The 18,667-nt window shown below is 58.2% G+C and overlaps 2 protein-coding genes across 7 annotated transcripts in view; one reads left to right on the top strand and one right to left on the bottom strand.

The window, feature by feature from the left end:
* Positions 1-315: 315 nt before the first annotated feature.
* Positions 316-18,667, bottom strand: part of XPC (XPC complex subunit, DNA damage recognition and repair factor) — a 23,388-nt gene continuing 5,036 nt past the window's right edge. For 2 of the 6 annotated variants that reach the window (XM_068982630.1, XM_068982632.1), the window contains exons 2-16: positions 17,388-17,583; positions 14,990-15,108; positions 12,217-12,340; positions 11,251-11,335; positions 10,217-10,374; positions 9,837-9,957; positions 8,280-8,369; positions 6,598-7,479; positions 5,234-5,394; positions 4,029-4,110; positions 3,032-3,166; positions 2,780-2,949; positions 2,211-2,304; positions 1,781-1,870; positions 318-1,025 (exon numbers count right to left, since the gene is read on the bottom strand). In XM_068982630.1, coding sequence (XP_068838731.1) covers positions 819-1,025; positions 1,781-1,870; positions 2,211-2,304; positions 2,780-2,949; positions 3,032-3,166; positions 4,029-4,110; positions 5,234-5,394; positions 6,598-7,479; positions 8,280-8,369; positions 9,837-9,957; positions 10,217-10,374; positions 11,251-11,335; positions 12,217-12,340; positions 14,990-15,108; positions 17,388-17,583 — 2,714 coding nt within the window. In that variant the 3' untranslated portion in view covers positions 318-818. Of the gene's footprint in view, positions 1,026-1,780; positions 1,871-2,210; positions 2,305-2,779; positions 2,950-3,031; positions 3,167-4,028; positions 4,111-5,233; positions 5,395-6,597; positions 7,480-8,279; positions 8,370-9,836; positions 9,958-10,216; positions 10,375-11,250; positions 11,336-12,216; positions 12,341-14,989; positions 15,109-17,387; positions 17,584-18,667 lie in introns of all 6 variants that reach the window. The other 4 variants (XM_068982634.1, XM_068982633.1, XM_068982631.1 and 1 more) reach the window with 4 other exon arrangements.
* The window catches only part of LSM3 (LSM3 homolog, U6 small nuclear RNA and mRNA degradation associated), a 16,053-nt gene continuing 13,780 nt past the window's right edge, over positions 16,395-18,667 (top strand). Inside the window, exon 1 of the mRNA XM_068982638.1 lies at positions 16,395-16,516. Coding sequence (XP_068838739.1) covers positions 16,502-16,516 — 15 coding nt within the window. The 5' untranslated portion in view covers positions 16,395-16,501. The remainder of the gene's footprint in view (positions 16,517-18,667) is intronic.

The raw sequence follows: 18,667 nt of genomic DNA, 5'->3' as shown, positions 1-18,667 counted from the left end.
GTGCCAGCTCACTGGATAAGACCCTGATGCTGGGAAAGATTGAAGGCAAAAGAAGGGGGCAACGGAGGATGAGATGGTGAGATGGCATCACCGACTCAATGGACAAGAGTTTGAGCAAGCTCTGGGAGACAGTGAAGGACAGGGGAGCCTGGCGTGCTGCAGTCCGTGGGGTCACAGAGAGTCAGGCGGCTGAGCGACCGAACAGAGACAACGTGTGTGCACATCACTGTCACCCAGGTGTCCTCAGCTGATGTAAAATCTGAAAGAAGATGTGGAGCCAAGCCTTTTTAGATAAATGCTTTATTTTTTTCTCAAAATGTTATAAAAGTTATTTCTCCTAAATATCTGCAGTGTTTAGGGTTTATACATGTATCCAATAATGAGTAGAATCGAGTTAAACACTGATCCATTCTTCCCAACTTTTAAGTCACGCCCTCCTCCGGGGATGTTCTTGACCTGAGGATCAAACACTGTCTCTTTCGTCTCTGCGCTGGCAGGCAGGTTCTCTGCCACCAGTGCCACCTGGGAAGCCTCTTGGTGACGTGGAGTCTCGCTGTCTTTCCTCACTGTAGCTCTTGGTTCTAGTCCTCTGCTGCCCTGAAGTGTTCCTGGCAAAGCGGAGGCAGCAGGATCGCCTGAGGGGGCCCGCGCTGACCCGCTCTGCCTGCACGCAGCGGCAGGGAGCTGCCTGGGAACCACAGGGGCCCCGAGGCCAGGCCTGAGCCGTCTGCAGCGGCTCGAGTGCGGACGCGGGCGGGACTCTGCCCGGGAGCAGGGTCTGGGGCAGAGCCGAGCCGCCCAGGAGGTGACTGCCCGCGTCACAGCTTCTCAAACGGGAACAGCTGGGCAGCCGCTTCCTTCTTCTCCCTCCTGGTCTTCCTGGGGCACTTTGGCTTCTCGGCCTCTCGGTTTTGGGGCCAGGAGGCCGCCAGGATCCTGGCCGCTTCCGCTTGAGAGCTGGTCCCCTCCTCCTCGTCTGATGAGAGCCCGCCTCCCGCATCCGTGTGGGGAGCGGCCGCCTCACTCTGGGGGGGGCGGGGGGAGACAGAAGCGGCGGCGTCAGGAAGCCCGCGAGTCCCGGAGCATGGCCGTGGGACGCAGGGGCCAAGGTCAAGGGACTGCCCACAGGGAGCTGAGCCTCACCCAGCAGGCGACTGCCAGGGGCACCCTGCACGCACTTACTGGGTTTTGAACCAAAAAAGTGCCCAAATGCTTAGCCCTAACACTCAGTGTCGGATGCTCCGAGGAAGCAGCCCTGGAGGTCTCGAGTCTGGGGAGGAAGGGGCAGAAAGCTCGGGTGGGAGGAAGGAGCCCGTGGGAACATGGAGCTGGGAGAGGGGGCATCAGGGATCTGAGGGGGCAGATGCAGGTGGGGGGGTGGTCAGATGCTGCCAGAGCACGTCTCCACATCCGTGACCCAGCACTGACGGACCACTCCATGTGACTGTGCCCCCGACGGGAGCCCTCGGGCCACAGTACTGCAGAAGGGCCTGAATGAGCACCCGGGGTGGGCAGGCCTGGGGTGGGTAGCAGCCCCAGGGGCAGTACGAGGCCAGGAGGTGCAGACACCTGTCCGCCCGAGTGGGCTCAGCACCGGGTCCAGCCCACGGTGGACACCCTTGTGTAGACAGGGCAGGGCCCACGGCCTGACTCCGGGACACCTTTCTCAACACGGACAGAGCACAGGCCCAGGAGACACAGGTCTGCGGCAGCGGGACAGAGCGGCCCGCGGTCCCCGAGCCCTCCCCCGGGCGCGCCGTCATGCGGGGGCCACACTGACCTGGGCCCCGTAGCGAAGCTTCAGCCGCTCCCGGATCAGCAGCCCTTTGACGAGCAGCTTCCAGTTCCCCAGAGCCCGCTTCTCCCTCTTCTGCAGAGGCGGACAGACAACGGGAGGCCATTCAGGAAGATACAGGGGACACGGTGGGTCGGCAGAGTCGCTCGGCCTGACTCATGAAGCGATACGCAGGAGAGGCACCAAAACCAAACCCCTCTCCTTAACCGGCACCCGCTCTGAGGTGTTTTGGGAGGATGCGGGGGCGTGCCCTGGCCCACGGCAGATGCCTTCAGGAGGCAGGTCGCTGCTCAGCGCCCCCGGGGAGGCAGTCAGCCGGAGAGCGTGCTGGGCCCGGCTTGCCATCCTCGCGGCCGTGGTGCAGGCGGCCTGGGGGGAGCAGCCCCGCCCTGTGTGCCCACGCCCGCCCGCTCACCTCCTTCTCCTTCTTCTCTATGAGCGCCTGCTCGTTCTCCCAGGCGGTCAGGAGCACGTCTCTGTACTCCTCGCAGACCACGTAGCCGTCGGTTCTGCGGGGTCAGCACACGTGGTCCTTGAGCCCGCGCCTGCTCTGGCCTCTCTGCTCCCCGCCGCGGGGACAGCCAGCCGCCCCTAAGCACTCGGGCCCTGAAGGACTTCCTGGCCGGTGGTCCACCGTCCTGGCCAGGGCTGCCGGCAGACACCACCCGGGCGGAAGGCGGGGCGGTGGACCCTCCCCTCTCCTCCTCCACCGCGGGAGTGGGCAGAGGCCACCCGCCAGGAGGCATGCTGCTCGGTCGCCCTGAACGCCCCCAGAACAGTGTTTAACCCGGCACCTCAGGGTGCTGGTTTCACTGGCTTTACAGCCTCTGGATGGAAGCCCCAGAGGGAAAGTGTGAAAAGGTCAAGGATCGAGGCTGACCCTGCGAATCCAGAGGAAAACCCTGAAAGTAAGAGCCGGGGGCCTCGCCCCCACGCCAGCCTGCCGCGCCGCCTTCACGCCTCGGCGGAACGCCCCTCACGCACATGGGATGGCAGTAGCCTTTGTGGAAGTCGAAGCCGGTGACAGCCTGCGCACAGTCAATGTTCAGCTTGCGGGCCACGCGGTGCAGGTTGGGCAGGTTCAGCTGGACGCAGCCAACGGGCATCATGCTGGGCAGGAAGAGGTACACGTTCCCAAACTCGTTCCGGGGCACCTGCGGAGGGAGGCGCCCAGGTCCAGCCAGCCACAGAGGGAGGCGGCCTGGTCCCGGCCCCCGCGGACGCGGCCCTCCTTGCCTTCCCGTCCACGGCCACCGGCGGCTGGTACTCCTCGGTCTGCCATCTGCCAAACAGGCCCAGGTCGTTGTAGTCATGCAGCTGTGGCTCGGCCTGGCGGGCTCTCCGGGCACGGTTGGAGTAGCCTTTCACCATCTACGCCAGAGGGAGTGGCCACCGCTCACACCACCACTCCCGGCATGCTGGGCACTGAGCTCAATGCAGCCTTTCCAGCAGACCCAGAGGTTGGGGTGCGTCATTAGCAAAACCTCCGTATTAACAGGTGAGCAATCTAGGAGGCATCAGCAGTTCACCCCCCATCACGGCCTTAAACTGTGTCCTGTGTCCATCACTGAAGGGCAAAGTGGCCTCGAGATGTTTCTGTGGCTGGTGAGCGACAGGCCTGCTTTGGGCCATGACCAGCTCCCTGCGCCTCAATCCCTTCCCATGAACCAGAGGCCCACTACCCAGCCCAGCTCCCCAGGTCTCAACAACCCAAAGGGCTCCTCCCAGGGATCTCTCAGAAGCGCCCGTGGCTCACGACTGCCCACTGTCCTCTGCTGGCTGAACTGGGCCCCGCATCCTGTCCCAGCCTTGCAGTCTGTGCTGAATTCACGTGTCTCTGGGCAGCCAGCCGACCCAGTGTAGCACCGAGGCCGGGGCAGGGCCCTGGGGCCGCTGTCTCACTAGCTCAGGCCTCAGACAAGCTGCCCTTTCTCAGCTCCTGCTTTCCTGTCAAATTCATGCGTGATGCCAGCTCCAAGACTCAGCAGAGACCGCAGAGCTGGTGTGGGCGTGTCCACACTAGGCAGGGCTTGTGGCCTCTCTGAACATGCAGGGGACACTGATCTGACCCCAGGGCCTCAGGCACACACCAGGGGTCAGAGGGCTGCTTTCCGGCCCGGCTCTCCTGCGTGCCCACCTCTTACGAAGTCCTCGGTGCAGACGGACAGCGTGCCCACGCTCTTCCCCCCTGACCCCCAGGGCGTGCAGCCGCCTTCCGTCCCGCAGCTCTCACCTTGTATGGCACTTCCCCAAGCCGCACCACACGCGCTTGTTTCAGCCACGTGTCCCTGGAGTGCAGGGTGTGAACGCAGTCCCTAAGGAGCGGACGGGAGACAGAGGGCTGCTCACACCCGCTGGAGCCCCAAGCGCCCCGCTGCCTCGCCCAGGGCACTGGGGAGGCCCCCGTCAGGCCCACGGCCTGCCGTCTTGTGGGGGACGCGTCCACTCAGACCCCAACCCCAACGGCCGCACACGGCACCTCCTTCCACGGGAGGGCGCCTCCTTCCACGGGGAGGTCCCGGCAGCCGGGTCAGGGGGCGGAGCACCCCAGCAGTGCAGGTGAGGTGCGTACCCCCTGCCTTAGGGTTTGGTTGGCTGCTCAACACCAGATAAAGAAAGAGAGGGACAGCATGTAGGTGGCGGCTGGGGCCCCTGACCAGGCAGCGGACAGGGAGCTCCCACACAGACCCTAACCCCGGGGGGTTCACCCACAGGAAGTAGCTCCCAGGCAGGGGCCTTGAACCACGTACTCCTGTGCATTTTCTGAAGCTTCCTTTTCTGCCTTTCTTTTCCCATTTACCAAGAACATCCTCTGTTTTTGGGGCTGGTGGGTTACTGTTTTTAAAAAGTCACTTATTTCCTATTACCATTTCTTAAATTTCTTCTGGTTGTTAAGTTTTACTCATGTTATGAAAACTTTGTTCAGTTTTAACTGCATATATTTTGTGTTCATTTCCCATGTTTATTTCTCCTTGCTCCTTGGCAATTTCTCTTTACTGCAGAAAAGATACACGAGATAGAATTCACCACCTGAGTCATTTTCAGGTCTGTGGCTCAGCGGCACTGTTACGTAACCATCACCACCATCGTCTCCTGAATCTCTCATCTTCCTAGGCTGAAACCCTAAACCCTTTAAAATATCCAGTCATTTTGATTTTCACTATCAAATCCTTTATTCCTTCCTTTTATGTGTGTGTTTGACTTCAGTTTTGCGTTTTTTTATTGCCCATATAAACCTTACCTGCCCTACTTATTTGTCCTCCTATAAAATCGGCCTGCCCCCGATCTTTTAATCCCTGTGGTTTTAACTTTCAGGCTTTAAGCTCAGTTACACACTCCCCCACGCCCCACCCCTGCCGCTGCACACGGCACGCATGCGCAGTCAAGCTCGTCTCCCAGCCCTCGGAAGGCCGCAAGCCCCGCCGGGCAGCTCCGCACCTGGAGTAGACGGCCTCCCCACGGCAGTACCCGAGGATAGCGGCCGTCTCAGGGTAGATGGCCTCGAACTTGAGGAGGTGCCTCTTAAGGGCGTAGAGAGGGTGGTTCTTATACGTGCCGATGACGGTGGGCAGAGGCTGGTCCAGGTGCTTCGCCTGAAACTGCAAAGGCCAGAGAGACAGTGCCGGGTGTGCTACACGCGTGCTGACTCTGTGCAACCCCACGGACTATAGCCCGCCAGGGTCCTCTGTCCATGGGATTCTCCAGGCAAGAAGACAGGAGTGGGTTGCCATTTCCTTCTCCAGGGGATCTTCCCGACCCAGAGATCAAACCCACGCCTTCTATATTGCAGGCCAATTCTTTACCACTGAGCACTGGGGAAGGCCCAGGTTTGGCAGGGGCAACCCTCAAACAACTTGCTCGGGTAGCAGATGGTGGCAGGGCTTTCAGGGCCCCAGGCTGCTGCCCTGGGCTGTAACCCGGCACTCTGGTCTGCAGACGCCGATGTGTCGAAAGCGCTGCACAGTCTGGCGGCTTTGCAGCTCCTGGCGCTAGAAAAGTCACCCCTGCCCTTCGACACTGTGGCTGGCCCGAGCAGAGCCTTCCTCGGGAGAAGGCTGCACCATAAGTGACACCATGATTCTGTGATGCGGGTTCCAGGGCCCGGCTCCCATAGAGACCAAGATAGCACCCACAGCTTCTCCATCCGCTTCGATCCACGCCTGTCCCCTCCAGTGTCCAGGGCCTGGCTCCTCACAGGCAACCGCACTGCTCCCACCCTCATCCCTCTCCCCCGCTCTCCTGCGCTTGCCCTCAGCGTCTCTTCAAATCCCCGACAGACGAGGAGGACCAGCACGTGGGGAGGCGGGAGCAAGCCCGCGCGGCCAGCTTGAGCAAGCCCATGAACTAGGTGAGTCACAGCAGGCTCGGCACGGACGCGCGACCCGTCACCTCGGAGCCACTCCCTGGGCGAGCTCCCAGCGCGCCCCGCAACCAAGGCGCCTCCTCAGCCCTCCGCGCTCCTCCCCGGGGCTGAGTCCGGGGTCACGGCAGGGATGCTGGTTTGCACACCTGTGCGCGGGCGCATGCTGAGTGTTCGCTCGGGACGACTTACCTGACTTACATCAAGCTCCACATTTCTAACCGGGCAATAACTGCAAGGTCACAGGCTTTGGAGCCAGAGCAACCTGGGTTCCAATACCAAGTAAGCTCATCTCTCAGAGCCTCAATGTGTAGCTGGTGAGATCAAGGCTGCAATACCCCAGCTTGATTTTAATAACCAGAGCGCCCCGGCCGCTCTGACCGTTAACTGAGGCAGCACTCCAAACCCCCCGGCGCGGGCCCAGCGCTGCCCCCGTCCTCACCTCCTGGTCCTCCTGCTGCTCCCTGTCCACCAGCGGGCTCCGGTAGGGGCGCAGGGTCTCTGCCCACCAGGCAGCGTCCACGCGGCTCCTGCGAGTCGCCGTCAGCCAGGCGGGGTCGTACCTCTGCGTGACGTCGCGCACGCAGCCGGTGCCGTCGATGCCCACGACGTAGGTCACGGGCTTGGTGGCGTACTGGTAGCAGGTCAGGGGCTGGCCCACCACGCCGTGCACACAGTCCACACACACCCACTTCTCCTCGCGCTCCAAGAACACCTCCAGCCACTGGTCCACGCCGGGCGCTTCCTGTCTGCTGCCTGCCTTCCCACCGGCCCCCGACGGTTTCTTGCCCCTCTCCAGCTTACTGCCCGCAGCGCTGGCCGATGCTTCTGCGAAGCCAGGGGGTGGATGGCGGCTTCCGTGCTGGGACTTGGACCTGCTCTTGGACCCCGCCTTCGTTCTCTGAGGGGCGGGGGCCCTCCGCCGCCTGGGCAAGCCGGGCTCGGAATCCTCATCGGACGGGCGGCAGCTGTCCTCGCTGGAAGGCTCAAAGTCAGAGCCGCTGCTGGCTGCATCACTCCCGCTCTCCTCCTTGTAAGACACCCTGGCAGCCGCCCGCCGCCTCCGGGACTGCGCTCGCCTCTGGGTCCCCCGTCTCTGCCCCCGAGCCTGGCCCGCGTCCTCCCCACTGGACGGGGACTCCCCCCGTGGCCTCCTGCCTGCGGCCGCCTTGCCCCCCTTCCCTCTGGCACGGGCCCCACCAGCGCCCCCAGAAGATGCGACGTCTCCTCGGCTTCCTTCGCTGGGCTTTCCCGGAGCGTGGCTGGAGGCTTCTGAGGAGCCCCCAGGCGCCTCTGTGGATCTTTCCTTGGAAGGTTTCTTTCCCTTAAACAGAACAGGAAATTTCTGCTTTTTATCTTTAGCTAATGATACGATAAAGATTCTGCCATCTAACAGGCCTAAGTCCTGCTGGAGCGCCAGCGTACACCAGACGTCCCCAGCTCAGTGATGGGGTGGCTGCCCTCCAGCGGGGGGTGAGAAAGCGCTCACTAAATTCTACAGCACCCGAGAGGAGCCCACAGTCTGATTCTTCCCACTGTCAAGTGAGCACAGGATGTGGGACCAGACAAACCCGGGTTCAAATCCACTTCTGCATCTTAGTTTTCTGTGACGTGGATAAATCATGTCAGCGCTGAGTCTCAGTTTCCTCAGCAGGAGTACCCATCTTACACATAAGGCACTTTGCAAGCAAAATCGCATTATTAAGAATTCAGAAATTATTAAAACTTGACTTCTGGACCAAATTTCAGACAGTGCCCACACCCCCAAGGAGCACTGTTCATCCCCCTTCCTGGATGACGGCAGAGTCCAGAGGCTCCCCATCCTCAGCCCACACCGCGGAAGAGGACGAGCAGCTCTTTATCGCACCATCCACAGAGCAGAAACGAGAGCGCCAAGGAGCCCGGCCCACAGGCCCCTCTGCACACGCAGAGCCCAGGCTGCTAGATACCGCCCTGCACACAGCTTCCCTGCACAGCGCCCGAGCCAGGCCCACTCAGAGGAAGCCTGCTCTGCAAAGACTGCCTTTAAAGGCAGCCTCGCGAGCAGGTCTGGTTAGACCTCAGGTAATGTCTCACTCCTCCCTGGCCACCCACCCTTTCCTCTGGGAGGCCCGGGAACGTCACCTTCGCTGCTGATAACTTCAGAGGAATTGGCTGCAGAGACAGTACGAGGCGGGTAGGGAGATGCAGGGCCCGGAGAAGCAGCAAAAATATCTAGAATGAGAAAGAACAACATGCTTATCCTCGGGAAAGAAGTAAGGATTGGCATGATCCCGTGTGGTGAATGAGCCCTGAAGACACGGCAAGTCAAAGGAGCCGGACACGGAAGGCCACACGGAGCTGCCCCTCGGCTACTGCGAGGACCGCCCCCAGGACCCGCTTGGGTTCCAGAGCCTGGGATGCCGCCCCACAGCCGGGTACAGCAGCCAGCCCTCTGTACCCTCGGGTCCCGCCTCTGCGGGCTCAGCCCCTGTAGGGAGACGTCTGATGGGCAGTCAGTGAGTCTGTGAACGCACAGGTGGGAGACAATGAGCACTGAAGTATCCAAGCTGTGTAAACCCACAGACAGAACACGGGCCGGTGGCCGCCAGCCCCCGGGGAGGTGGGTGGCTGTGTGGTGGGCACGGGGCTCCCTTCTGGGGCAGCAGCCGGGATTTGGGACCAGGCGGTGGCTGGACAGCACTGTGAACAGAAATACTCACTTCTTTTCTTAAAAAAACAAAAAACGATTGTTTTGCTTAATAAAACTGCAGGAAGAAAACGTGCACACGGATACACAGGAACACAGGCTGGGAGGATGCTGCTGAAACACCACCGTCCTCCTCTGGCTGGTGGGTAAACAGCACAGTTCCTGGCCAGATCCTCAGACGTCTTCATGCCAAACCAGAAGAGAAAGTAACGATGCCGATCATACGGTCTCTAAAGATACAAAACGTCTGTCTCTCTCCCTAAACAGAATCCGAGGCTCGGACACAAGTGCATATGCGCTGACAGGAATCTTCGAGGATAAGACCACGTTTCTACCTGTTTCACTGAGACGAAGCTCTACCTGAGTGGATTTTGAGCGTGTGACGAACCCTGCGTGCACAGAAGCTCTTCGCTACGGCTCCTGGACAGAACCCTCCTTGCCGCACAGCCGTCTGCCAGGTCACTGCCCAATGTGGACGGTACGGAAACACCCTCTGCGGGATTTCTGCAGCCAACATTAGGCCTTTTTTTTTTAAATGTTTGTTTTTTATGGCTGCACTGGGTCTTACTTGTGGCATCTGGGATCTAGTTCCCAGACCAGGGTTCGAACCCAGGCCCCCTTCACTGGGAGCATGCAGTCTTAGCCGCTGGACCACCAGGGAAGTCCCTCCTTGGGACTTCTGAACACCACTTTTGAACACTGTAAACAACTGTAGGGCACCTGACCACGAGCTAAGTGCTTTACTCCAGGACGCCAAGTGGAGACGGGAGAGGGCCAGCTCTCAGCGCTCAGGCTGGCCCCAGGCCTGACTCCAGTGCTTAGACTGGCCCTAAGGAAGTCATTCCGCTTCTCTGAGCTCCGGTACCTGCTTTTATCTTATGAGAACTGAGCGAGGAAGCGTCTGTACAACAGTCTGAACGGTGCACGGCACATAACTGACACTGTCGCCGGCTCACAGACCTACAGAGCAGTGCTGCCAGGGCGGCACTCACGTGGACCAGCTCCTCGTTGTCTCTTGCCGAGTAAATGGCAAACCTCCGCTCCAGCGTCGTCTGCAGGCCGTCCTGGTCGTTGGTCGAGAGCTCCGCATTCACTGTGAATGTCCCGATGAACCTGGAGAGAAACCAGGTACTTCTCTGTGTGAGAGGCCAGGACAAAGAGAAGCCTTGTCCTCCTACGGCCAGAATTCATAGCGGGGAGCCTCGAGAGGGGCTCAGGAGCCCCCCTCCCCGTGTTCTTCTTTGCAGCCTGGCCAACTCCTGAAGACCCAGCTCAGACTTTCCCCTCGAGGAGGGTCTGTGGGACTGACCTGCACCCAGTCCGAGACCCAAATCGTGCCCTACGCTCTGTAGGACAGCCCGCAGGGCCCTACCATTTCACCAGGTTGGACAGGTAGGAGACATCCACGTCTCGGGGTGGCACTTTGGTGAAGCGTGTTGGGATGATGGAGAGGCCAATGGCTTGCAGGTCTGGCTGGTTGCAGATGCTGTTTCGGTAGAAGCCGTTTGCCAGCAGACACAGCAGGTGAACCTGAGAAGAGGGAAACGGGAAGCCTGAAAACCAGACGGAGTGTGGCTGCCAGATTCGGAGACGTTTTGAGGACAGGAAATACCTGCCATCATCTCCATATACAAAAACACAGAGCTCCTAGCACAGCCAGTCCCTGCTCTTTCACCCTCCTCTTCCCTCTAGATGCTCCTTCCCTCAGAGAAACAGTCAAATCTCGAAGCTGCAAAGTACAAACTTCTTTTCTCTAAGAGGTCTTGCTGTTGGAGGTGCATCCTGAAGGATCTGCGGATGCAACGTCAGGAAGCCTGGGGTCTAAAGGACCGTCGGTGCGGCCTCTCCCCGCTCCGGCCTCCCCTGACCCGCCCCAACCCCTCTCCTAAACGAGGCCTTCCTCAGCTGCTGGGGCCCGCACTCATCTCCCCTCGTCCTGCGTCCTGAGTCTCCCTGTTCTGAGGTCTCTCCCATTCCACCTGTGAGACAGAAGGTCCTGAACGGCAGGAGACGAGCTTCGCCCAAGTCTCTGCCCACAGCGCCAGGCTCCTCGCAAGGCCTGTGTGTGTCCAGCAAGTGCCAGCTGGAGTCAGGAGCCGCCACGCCTTCAGCTGAGGCCGGACCCAGCGTTACCGATCGGCCGAGCGAGGGGAGGGGAGGGGAGTGCGGAGCTGACGCCTCATGCGCCCTCCTGGGCAGATGCCACTGTCAGCCCCTTATCACCCCACTCGCTTCAGGAGAGCCAGAGGCGTGGCCGACGGAGCGCCAGCGCCCCACACACCGCCCCCTCGTCAGAGCTGCCGCCCCGTCCGCCCCGTCCGCCCCGTCCGCCAGCCCATCGTCCGTCAGTCGTCCGCCCGACCGCCATCCGCCCGTCCACCCCTCCGCCCGTCTGCCCCTCCTTACCTTGTGCGTGTCCTCGTGAACCTCCTTACTGAAACGTTTCATCATCCTCCGAAGATACGTCTCAAACTCCATTTTGATCTTTTCACTGCAACGCACATTGAACAATCCCAAAGTGGAGGGGGAAGCCTGACCCCACTCGCCCGTCCCCGCTGATGCGTTTCGGGGACAATGACTCAGGCCGTGCTACCCAGCAGACCTGCCGCTGGCCGGTCCTACGCCTCCTCGCCCGCAAACCCCGGCCCAGGTCATTCCCTCCCCTGACCCACACCTGCCAGGCCCCCCTTCTGACCGCCCCCTGACTGCCCCACCTCCTGGGGCCCACTGCCTTGGCGTTAAGTCAGCACACGTCGCTTGTTTGTGCAACGCTGTCCTGCCGTAAGATCCCTCTCGTCTCTGTCCCAAGCCCCTTTAAGAAAACCTCCTGGACGACTTCTTTTATCTCCCTCCTTGATCAAGTGCCTATCACGTGGGAGACTCAAGACCAGTTAACTACCAGGAGATGCGCTGCGTACAGCCAGGCCACCAGGGGCTGCAGAGGGACCGGAGACCCCTGGAAGGAGCCGGGGAGGCCCCCAACCACGGGGGGCACTGCCGCAGGCCCTGCAGCGATGCCGCGGGACACAAGCTGGGCTGTCCAGTCAGCCGGACAGACACAGATCGGGGCTCCTCCACTCGCAGCTGAAACGTTCCTTAGCCTCTGAGTCTCCGGGCCCTCAGCCACACGCTGTCCTGAACAGTCAATACGGTAACAGGCGCCCTGCACGGCCCTTGGCATGTCTGCACTCGCCTGGACACAAAGGTTTCGCCTTCAAGTCCTGAAGGTGCGCCCAGGGCTCTCTCGCCTAAGGCTCCTGACCACCTGGACACTCAGCCCGCGAATCCTATGTGCTTTTCAAAACCTTTCCTGGGGAGCAGCTGCCGATGGTGAGACGTGACGGAAATCTGGAAGCAAGTGCTTGATCGTACCTTCTTTCTCTGGCCTTCACCTGCTCCGGTGTCTCAATCTCTATCTCCACTGGCTTCACGGGCAGAGCAGATGCAGAGAAGGCTGCGCTTTCCCCCACGGCACCCGGCACGGGCTCACTAACTTCTAACAACAGTAATTTTTTAGATCAATGATAACAATTATTGTTATAAGAGGCAGTGTACTGAACAACAATAAGGTTCTGCTGGGGTGGAGGAAGTGAGGCAGGAAACCGTCGAGACCCCTGCTCTGAGTTCCTAGGAGAGGCCCTGAGCACGCACGTCTAGGTGTCTCACTAACCTGCGTGAGCGCCCGGAACAACAGCCCTGAGGGAAGATCCTCAGACACACGGATGGGGGTGAGTCAGACACAGACCCTGGGGCCGTGGAGCCGGGGGGCGGGAGCACTGTTCTCCCAACTGCTACAGTAAAGCCCCCCGCGGCTCACTGTGTAGAGGCATGGCTTCAGACTAGCCTGTAAACGCACACACGGCGAGGCGTGCACCTTTCTCATCTCCTTCTCCACTACGCTGCTTGTAAACACTGCTGCTGCTGCTGCTGCGAAGGCGCGTCAGGCGTGTCCGACTCTGTGCGACCCCACAGACGGCAGCCCACCAGGCTCCCCCGTCCCTGGGATTCTCCAGGCAAGAATACTGGAGTGGGTTGCCATTTCCTTCTCCAGTGCAGGAAAGTGAAAAGTGAAAGTGAAGTCGCTCAGTTGTGTCTGACTCCCAGCAACCCCATGGACTGCAGCCCACCAAGCTTCTCCGTCCGTGGGATTCTCCAGGCAAGAGGACTGGAGCGGGGCGCGGGCCAAAATTAACTTTGCTGAACTGAACGTGACAGTGAACTTCATTAGCTGAGCTCCTCTCAAAGCGGCTCTGGACCTAGAAGCAACGACCACACCCGGTGTTGAGACCCCGGCTTCTGTGTGCCAGCTCCTCTAAAATGGACGGGGCCGATTCCAGCTCTGCCACAGGGAGACCCTGGAACACCCACATGCTCACTGTGCCAAAGAACAAACCCATTCTCAGAAACTACCGAGGCCACATCAGACAGCACAGCGCATCTGCTTAAAGGGGCTCCTGCTCGCCAAATGTGGGGGCAGTCTGAAGGTCAAAAGGCTAAAGAGGATAGTTGCTGGCAGAGTTAAATTTTTACGTCCACGGTGATGGCCGAAAGAAATGACCAAATAAACACGGGCCTTAAGAGGGAGACCTCTGCTTTACGGATCAGTCAGCTAATAATTATACGTGAAACGACAATCAAAATAGTGCCACTTTGTAATGCTCACTAAAATGATCTCTGATTCAGTCAAGATCACACCGACACCATTAAGTAGAAGGGACTGGTGCACAGGGTCTTCACAGAGACTCAGAAGGAAAATGAGCCTTTCCACTGGCACAGCCAGGCAGGGCCACAGACACAGTCGAGCTTAGCATTGCCAGCAGGACCACCCGACGCCAGGCACCTCTTACTGGATGCGCTAGGAAGCACAGAGCTCAGTGATAATATGGAGTGTTATCACTGGCAGTATTCCTGCCAAAGAATGTTTACTCTAAAGGCAACCAAGTCTTTGGACTCACGGTTCATAGGACATGCAGGAGGGCATTCAAACAAGCTAACCACCATTATAAACCAGAACATGAGACATTCTACAGAACAAGAGGCCAGGACTCTGCCAAAATTTAAAAAAATAATAGTGCTATGAATTGGAGCAAACTCCAGGAGATACTCGAGGACAGGAGATGCTGGCGAGCTGCTGTCCGTGGGGCCACAAAGAGTCAGACATGGCTTAATGACTGAAAAACAATGGAAAGCGAAACAGTGAGGCGGGGGGCGGGCCGCTTCCCTGGTGGCCCAGTGGTTAGAGCTCCTCACTCCCATGCAGGGGGCACAGGTTCAGTCCCTGGGCAGGGGACTAAAATCCTGCGCCCTGTGCAGTAGGTGGTGGGTGGAGTCTCTGCTCGAGATCAGAGAGACTGAATACCTTGATTAGATCCTGCACTTGGGGGTGGGGGGGAGAGACAGGAAAAAAAGGCAGCTATAATGGACCATCTCACAGTAATCAGGGCCTTAATTACGTGATGACAGCGTTTCATCAGGGAGGACAATGCCCTACTCTCAGGAGAGAAAGGCTGAAGTATTTACGCGTGAAGAGTCAGGGTGTCTGTGACTGACTTCCGCGTAGTCCCACCAGCAGAGTTACAGAAAGAGAGACACGGCCCCTACGGCACAACAGTCAAGTCAAGGCATCCAGGCAGACAGAGCCTGGACTCCAGGCTCCATTTCTTTGTAGGTCTGAACACTTTCAAAAGGAAAAGCTAGGAAAACCCTGCCAGGCAGCAGGGCTCAAGGACGGTGACCCTGGCTGCTGCTTACTCCGAGTACAGGATGTGCCAGGCCCGTCACGCTCTCCCACAACCACCCGGCTCGCAGGGATGTGCAGTGTTTACCGACCGTCCTGGAAAACAAGCTCAGCTAGCACCGCTGGACACACTCACGCACACGGCTGCACGAGGGGCAGAGCTGGACCCGAGGCACGTGTGAGCACACGTGTCTCTCTCACTGAGTGCCTCCAGAGGAAGAGGAGGCACAACCCTCGGGGGCGACCTGGCCGTGAACTGCCCCTTACATCCAAAGCAACTTCCTGCTGCGACCTTATCTTCGCCTCCCTTGTTTTCCAAGAAAAGGACAGGGCTGCCGTGACAGGACCCGGAACAGAGCCAAGCAGGCAAACAGGACGACGGTTCCGGGGGCAGAGGGGCCACCTCACCTTCCACCTCTTCCCAGTCCTCCTCGCTGTCTTCCTCGTCGTCCCCCTTGCAGCTGCCTTTGTCCGCAGCGGCCTCTCGCTCCGGGGGCTGGCCCTTCCTGCGGGCGCTCGGCAAGTCCCTGTGCGGAGACCACAGAGGAAGGTGAAGAAAGCGCACACGTCCCGGTGCCACGGGGAAGCTAAGCTCCCCTCTCAAGGCTCCTTCTGTTTACTGTGAATCTGCTGCCGTTAGTTGAAGATGGTTTGGGAGCTCTGAGTCTCACACCCTGCATGTTCCTGGGCCTCGGGTTCGCACCAGGATGGGCTCTGATCAGGGGTCTAATACTAGACGCGTCTTCGGAAACAGGAGGAGCGTGAACCTGCACCCTGAGGCTGTGTGAAGGGAGACAGGTGTCTGCAAACAGATGGGGAAGGGAGACGAGACCATGAAGAGAATGCAGGTCCCAGAAGGAGAAGCCACGATGCCTGCGCGCACACGTGCAGCCAGACGCCAGCAAGAAAGAGGGAAGGGTTCGCACTCGCTGCCCCTCGCCGCCTCTGAGAGGTGAGATGAAAGGCGACTGAGGCTGGGAGAATTGAACTCCTAGGTGCGTGGGGGTGCGTCATGAGGAACACGGACGGCTGGAGCGGAGGCACAGAACTCTGCAGATGGGCAGCTGGCTACACACTGGCTCAGGACTCAGGGCTTGCTTACACGCAATGTACTAACGTTTCTGCAAATTCACACGTAAAACATCTTTAGAGCCCCGAGTTACTTTTAGCTTTTGTTAAGATTTGACACATGGTGTCCAGTGAGAATATTACCCAAGATTTTAGCACAAACACTTAACTTAACAAGCTTCAGACTTCAGCTCTAAAAAGACAAGACACTCCCTTTTTAGTCTGCCGCTTCCTTTCAAAAGCACAGAAACAAAAATATCCCCTTAAGAGTAAATGTGGGAGAAATGTCACTTCCCAGCCTAGAGGCAAAAAGGGGAGCCGGGCTTTCCCTGGCAGCGTCCTGGCTGATCTGTATGTGGGCTTCTCTGCAGAAAGAATCCGGCAGGTGGGAGCGGGAAGCGGGAAGCTCAGTGGCGCTGCGAGGAAGAGTCTTAGGGAAGAGGAGGCGAATGACGGTGGTGAGTCCACGCGCCCGCCGTGCTCCTTCCCACAGCTGCCCTGTCCTGGGCTACCTCCCAGCCAGCACTGGGGTATGCCAGGAGAGCTGACACTGAGAGAGGCCTTATCTCTGACGTAAAGCAGCAACTGCGGCCTCTCTGTTGGTCCTCTCCCCTGCACCCCCCCACCCCCTCCCGCAACATTCCCCGGAGGCAGATGATCAAGTGATCACGAGGTTTACAGGCATGGTTCACCAAATTGTCAATACGCTCAGTCACTGTGAGAGGCCCTGCCCTAGATGCCACGGGGCATACAGAGGTGAGCCGGCGTGGTTCCAGCCGTCTGAGAGCTCACAGGGGTGTGTGGCTTGGACACAACTAAGTGTAACAGCCGTCTGTGCACTCACAGGAGGGTATGATGGAAACACAAGTAAGTGTAACGGCCGACTGAGAGCTCACGGGGTGTGTGGCTTGGACACAAGCAAGCATAACACAAGGAGGTGAGTTACACTCTTCAGAGATGCGGCAAGAAGCCAGAGGAGGAGACGGGGCCGAGGGGCGGGTGAATTCTGTTCTGCATCGTCAAGGTGGCAGGACGCAGGCAGATGGTGAGCACGTGTCGAGTGAAGGGGGGCGTCCAGCTGGGCAGGAGCAGCGCGAACGCGAGGGGAGCAGGACAGGACGCGGCTGGGACGCCGGGGAAACGCCTCATGTACCTAACGTCTGTGGGGTAGAAACAGCACTGAGCCAGGAGCTGAAGCCCTGCGTCTCATCCTGGCTACTGCCACGAGTAACTCACTCTCTGCAAGCGGTGGTCCTCATCTGCAGAGGCTGGGCGGTGACCTACGGTCACCACGACACTTCCAGTCTTACAGTGGCCCGACCGCTACCTGCTGCTGCTGCTGCTGCTGCTAAGCCGCTTCAGTCGTGTCCGACTCTGTGCGACCCCAGAGACAGCAGCCCATCAGGCTCCCCCGTCCTTGGGATTCTCCAGGCGAGAACACTGGAGTGGGTTGCCATTTCCTTCTCCAATGCATGAAAGTGAAAAGTGAAAGTGTAGCCGCTCAGTCGTGTCCGACTCTTCGTGACCCCATGGACTGCAGCCTATCAGGCTCCTCCGTCCATGGGATTTTCCAGGCAAGAGTAGTGGAGTGGGGTGCCAGTGCCTTCTCCGCGAGCGCTACCTAGATCTGTTTAAAGATCCCACTTTTCCCACAGACCCCAGAGGCGAGCAACAGGAGCAGGTTTCCTTAGTCATACTTCCCTGATGGACCCGGTCAAGACGTTTTCCGCCGTCTCACCTGAAATCTTCCCCTTCGCTGAGGGCTTCTTCCTTTACAGCCTGGGGCTCTTCAGATTTCACTGAAACCTTGGCCGCCTTCCTTGTCACTGGACCGTCTGCTGAGCTCCCAGCATCACCGCAGCCTCTCTTCCTCTTTCCTCGGGAAACTTTTGTGGGAGGGCTCTTCTTTCGTGGTTTCTCATCTTTGACGACGTCTGGATGACCACACGGAACACGAGAGGAGGGACACAGGAAAAGCGGAGACATTGCAGGTTCGTGGGCAGGGTCACAGAAGTCCTCCCTGGTAACCTCTCTCCAGACGCCCATCAACATCCCACGTTTGGTCAAAAAGAGCGTTCAGCCCCTTCCACCTCCCACCTCCAGCTGGTCTGCAGACTACACGCTTCCTTCATCAGTTACTCTGTTCTACCTCCGAAGGCTATAGAGACACCAGCACACGACCCATAAAACCTAAACTGCAAACCTTAAATTTTACCTAATGTCCAGCAAAGAAAACGCATCAATCCATTAACTAACACCTTGCTTGTTACTACCTGCTGAGACTAATTATTTTAGGGATAATCCACCCCTACTAAGTGAAAAGCTTCAAGTTTATAAACATGTCTGAGTGCGAAGGACAAGGAAGCCTGGCATGCTGCAGTCCATGGGGTCGCAAAGAGTCAGACACGACTGAGCAACTGAACAACAATGATTTCCCCTAATCTAAGCTTCTGCTGTCTTTTAAAACCAAACGCTGCTCAAAACACACACTTTATGAAATCTATCCAGTCTAACCCAAATGCCACTCATACGAGCTTGTGTGTACGCTAAGTCATTTCAGTCGTGTCCAACTCTGTGCAACCCCATGGACTATAGCTTGCCAGGCTCCTCTGTCCATGGCATTTTCCAAGCAAGAATACTGGAGTAGGTCGCCATGCCCTCCTCCAGGGGAGCTTCCTGAACCAGAAATTGAACCTGTGTCTCTTATGTCTCCTGCACTGGCAGGCGGGCTCTTTACCACCAGCGGCCCCCTGGGAAGCCCCTCAGCAAGCTTGAGGTTGGAATAAGTTAGCAGTAATTGAAAAACAACTTTATTTTAATAACTAACCATTATTAATAATTAATAAATAAAATAATAAAATTTTCTTAAAAGGAAATATAAAAAATCCATACACTATTCATTTTAGTTCAACTAGGGTATCTAAAAGCATGGTCTCTTAACACATAACTATATTACATATGTTATAATATATTAATACAACAGGGGAAAATGTTTTTCTATTATAAATATAGCCAGGC

The sequence above is a fragment of the Capricornis sumatraensis genome, chromosome 10 (assembly GCF_032405125.1).
Source record: "Capricornis sumatraensis isolate serow.1 chromosome 10, serow.2, whole genome shotgun sequence".
Taxonomy (NCBI): Eukaryota; Metazoa; Chordata; class Mammalia; order Artiodactyla; family Bovidae; genus Capricornis; species Capricornis sumatraensis.
This window is presented reverse-complemented; position numbering and strand designations above follow the sequence as displayed.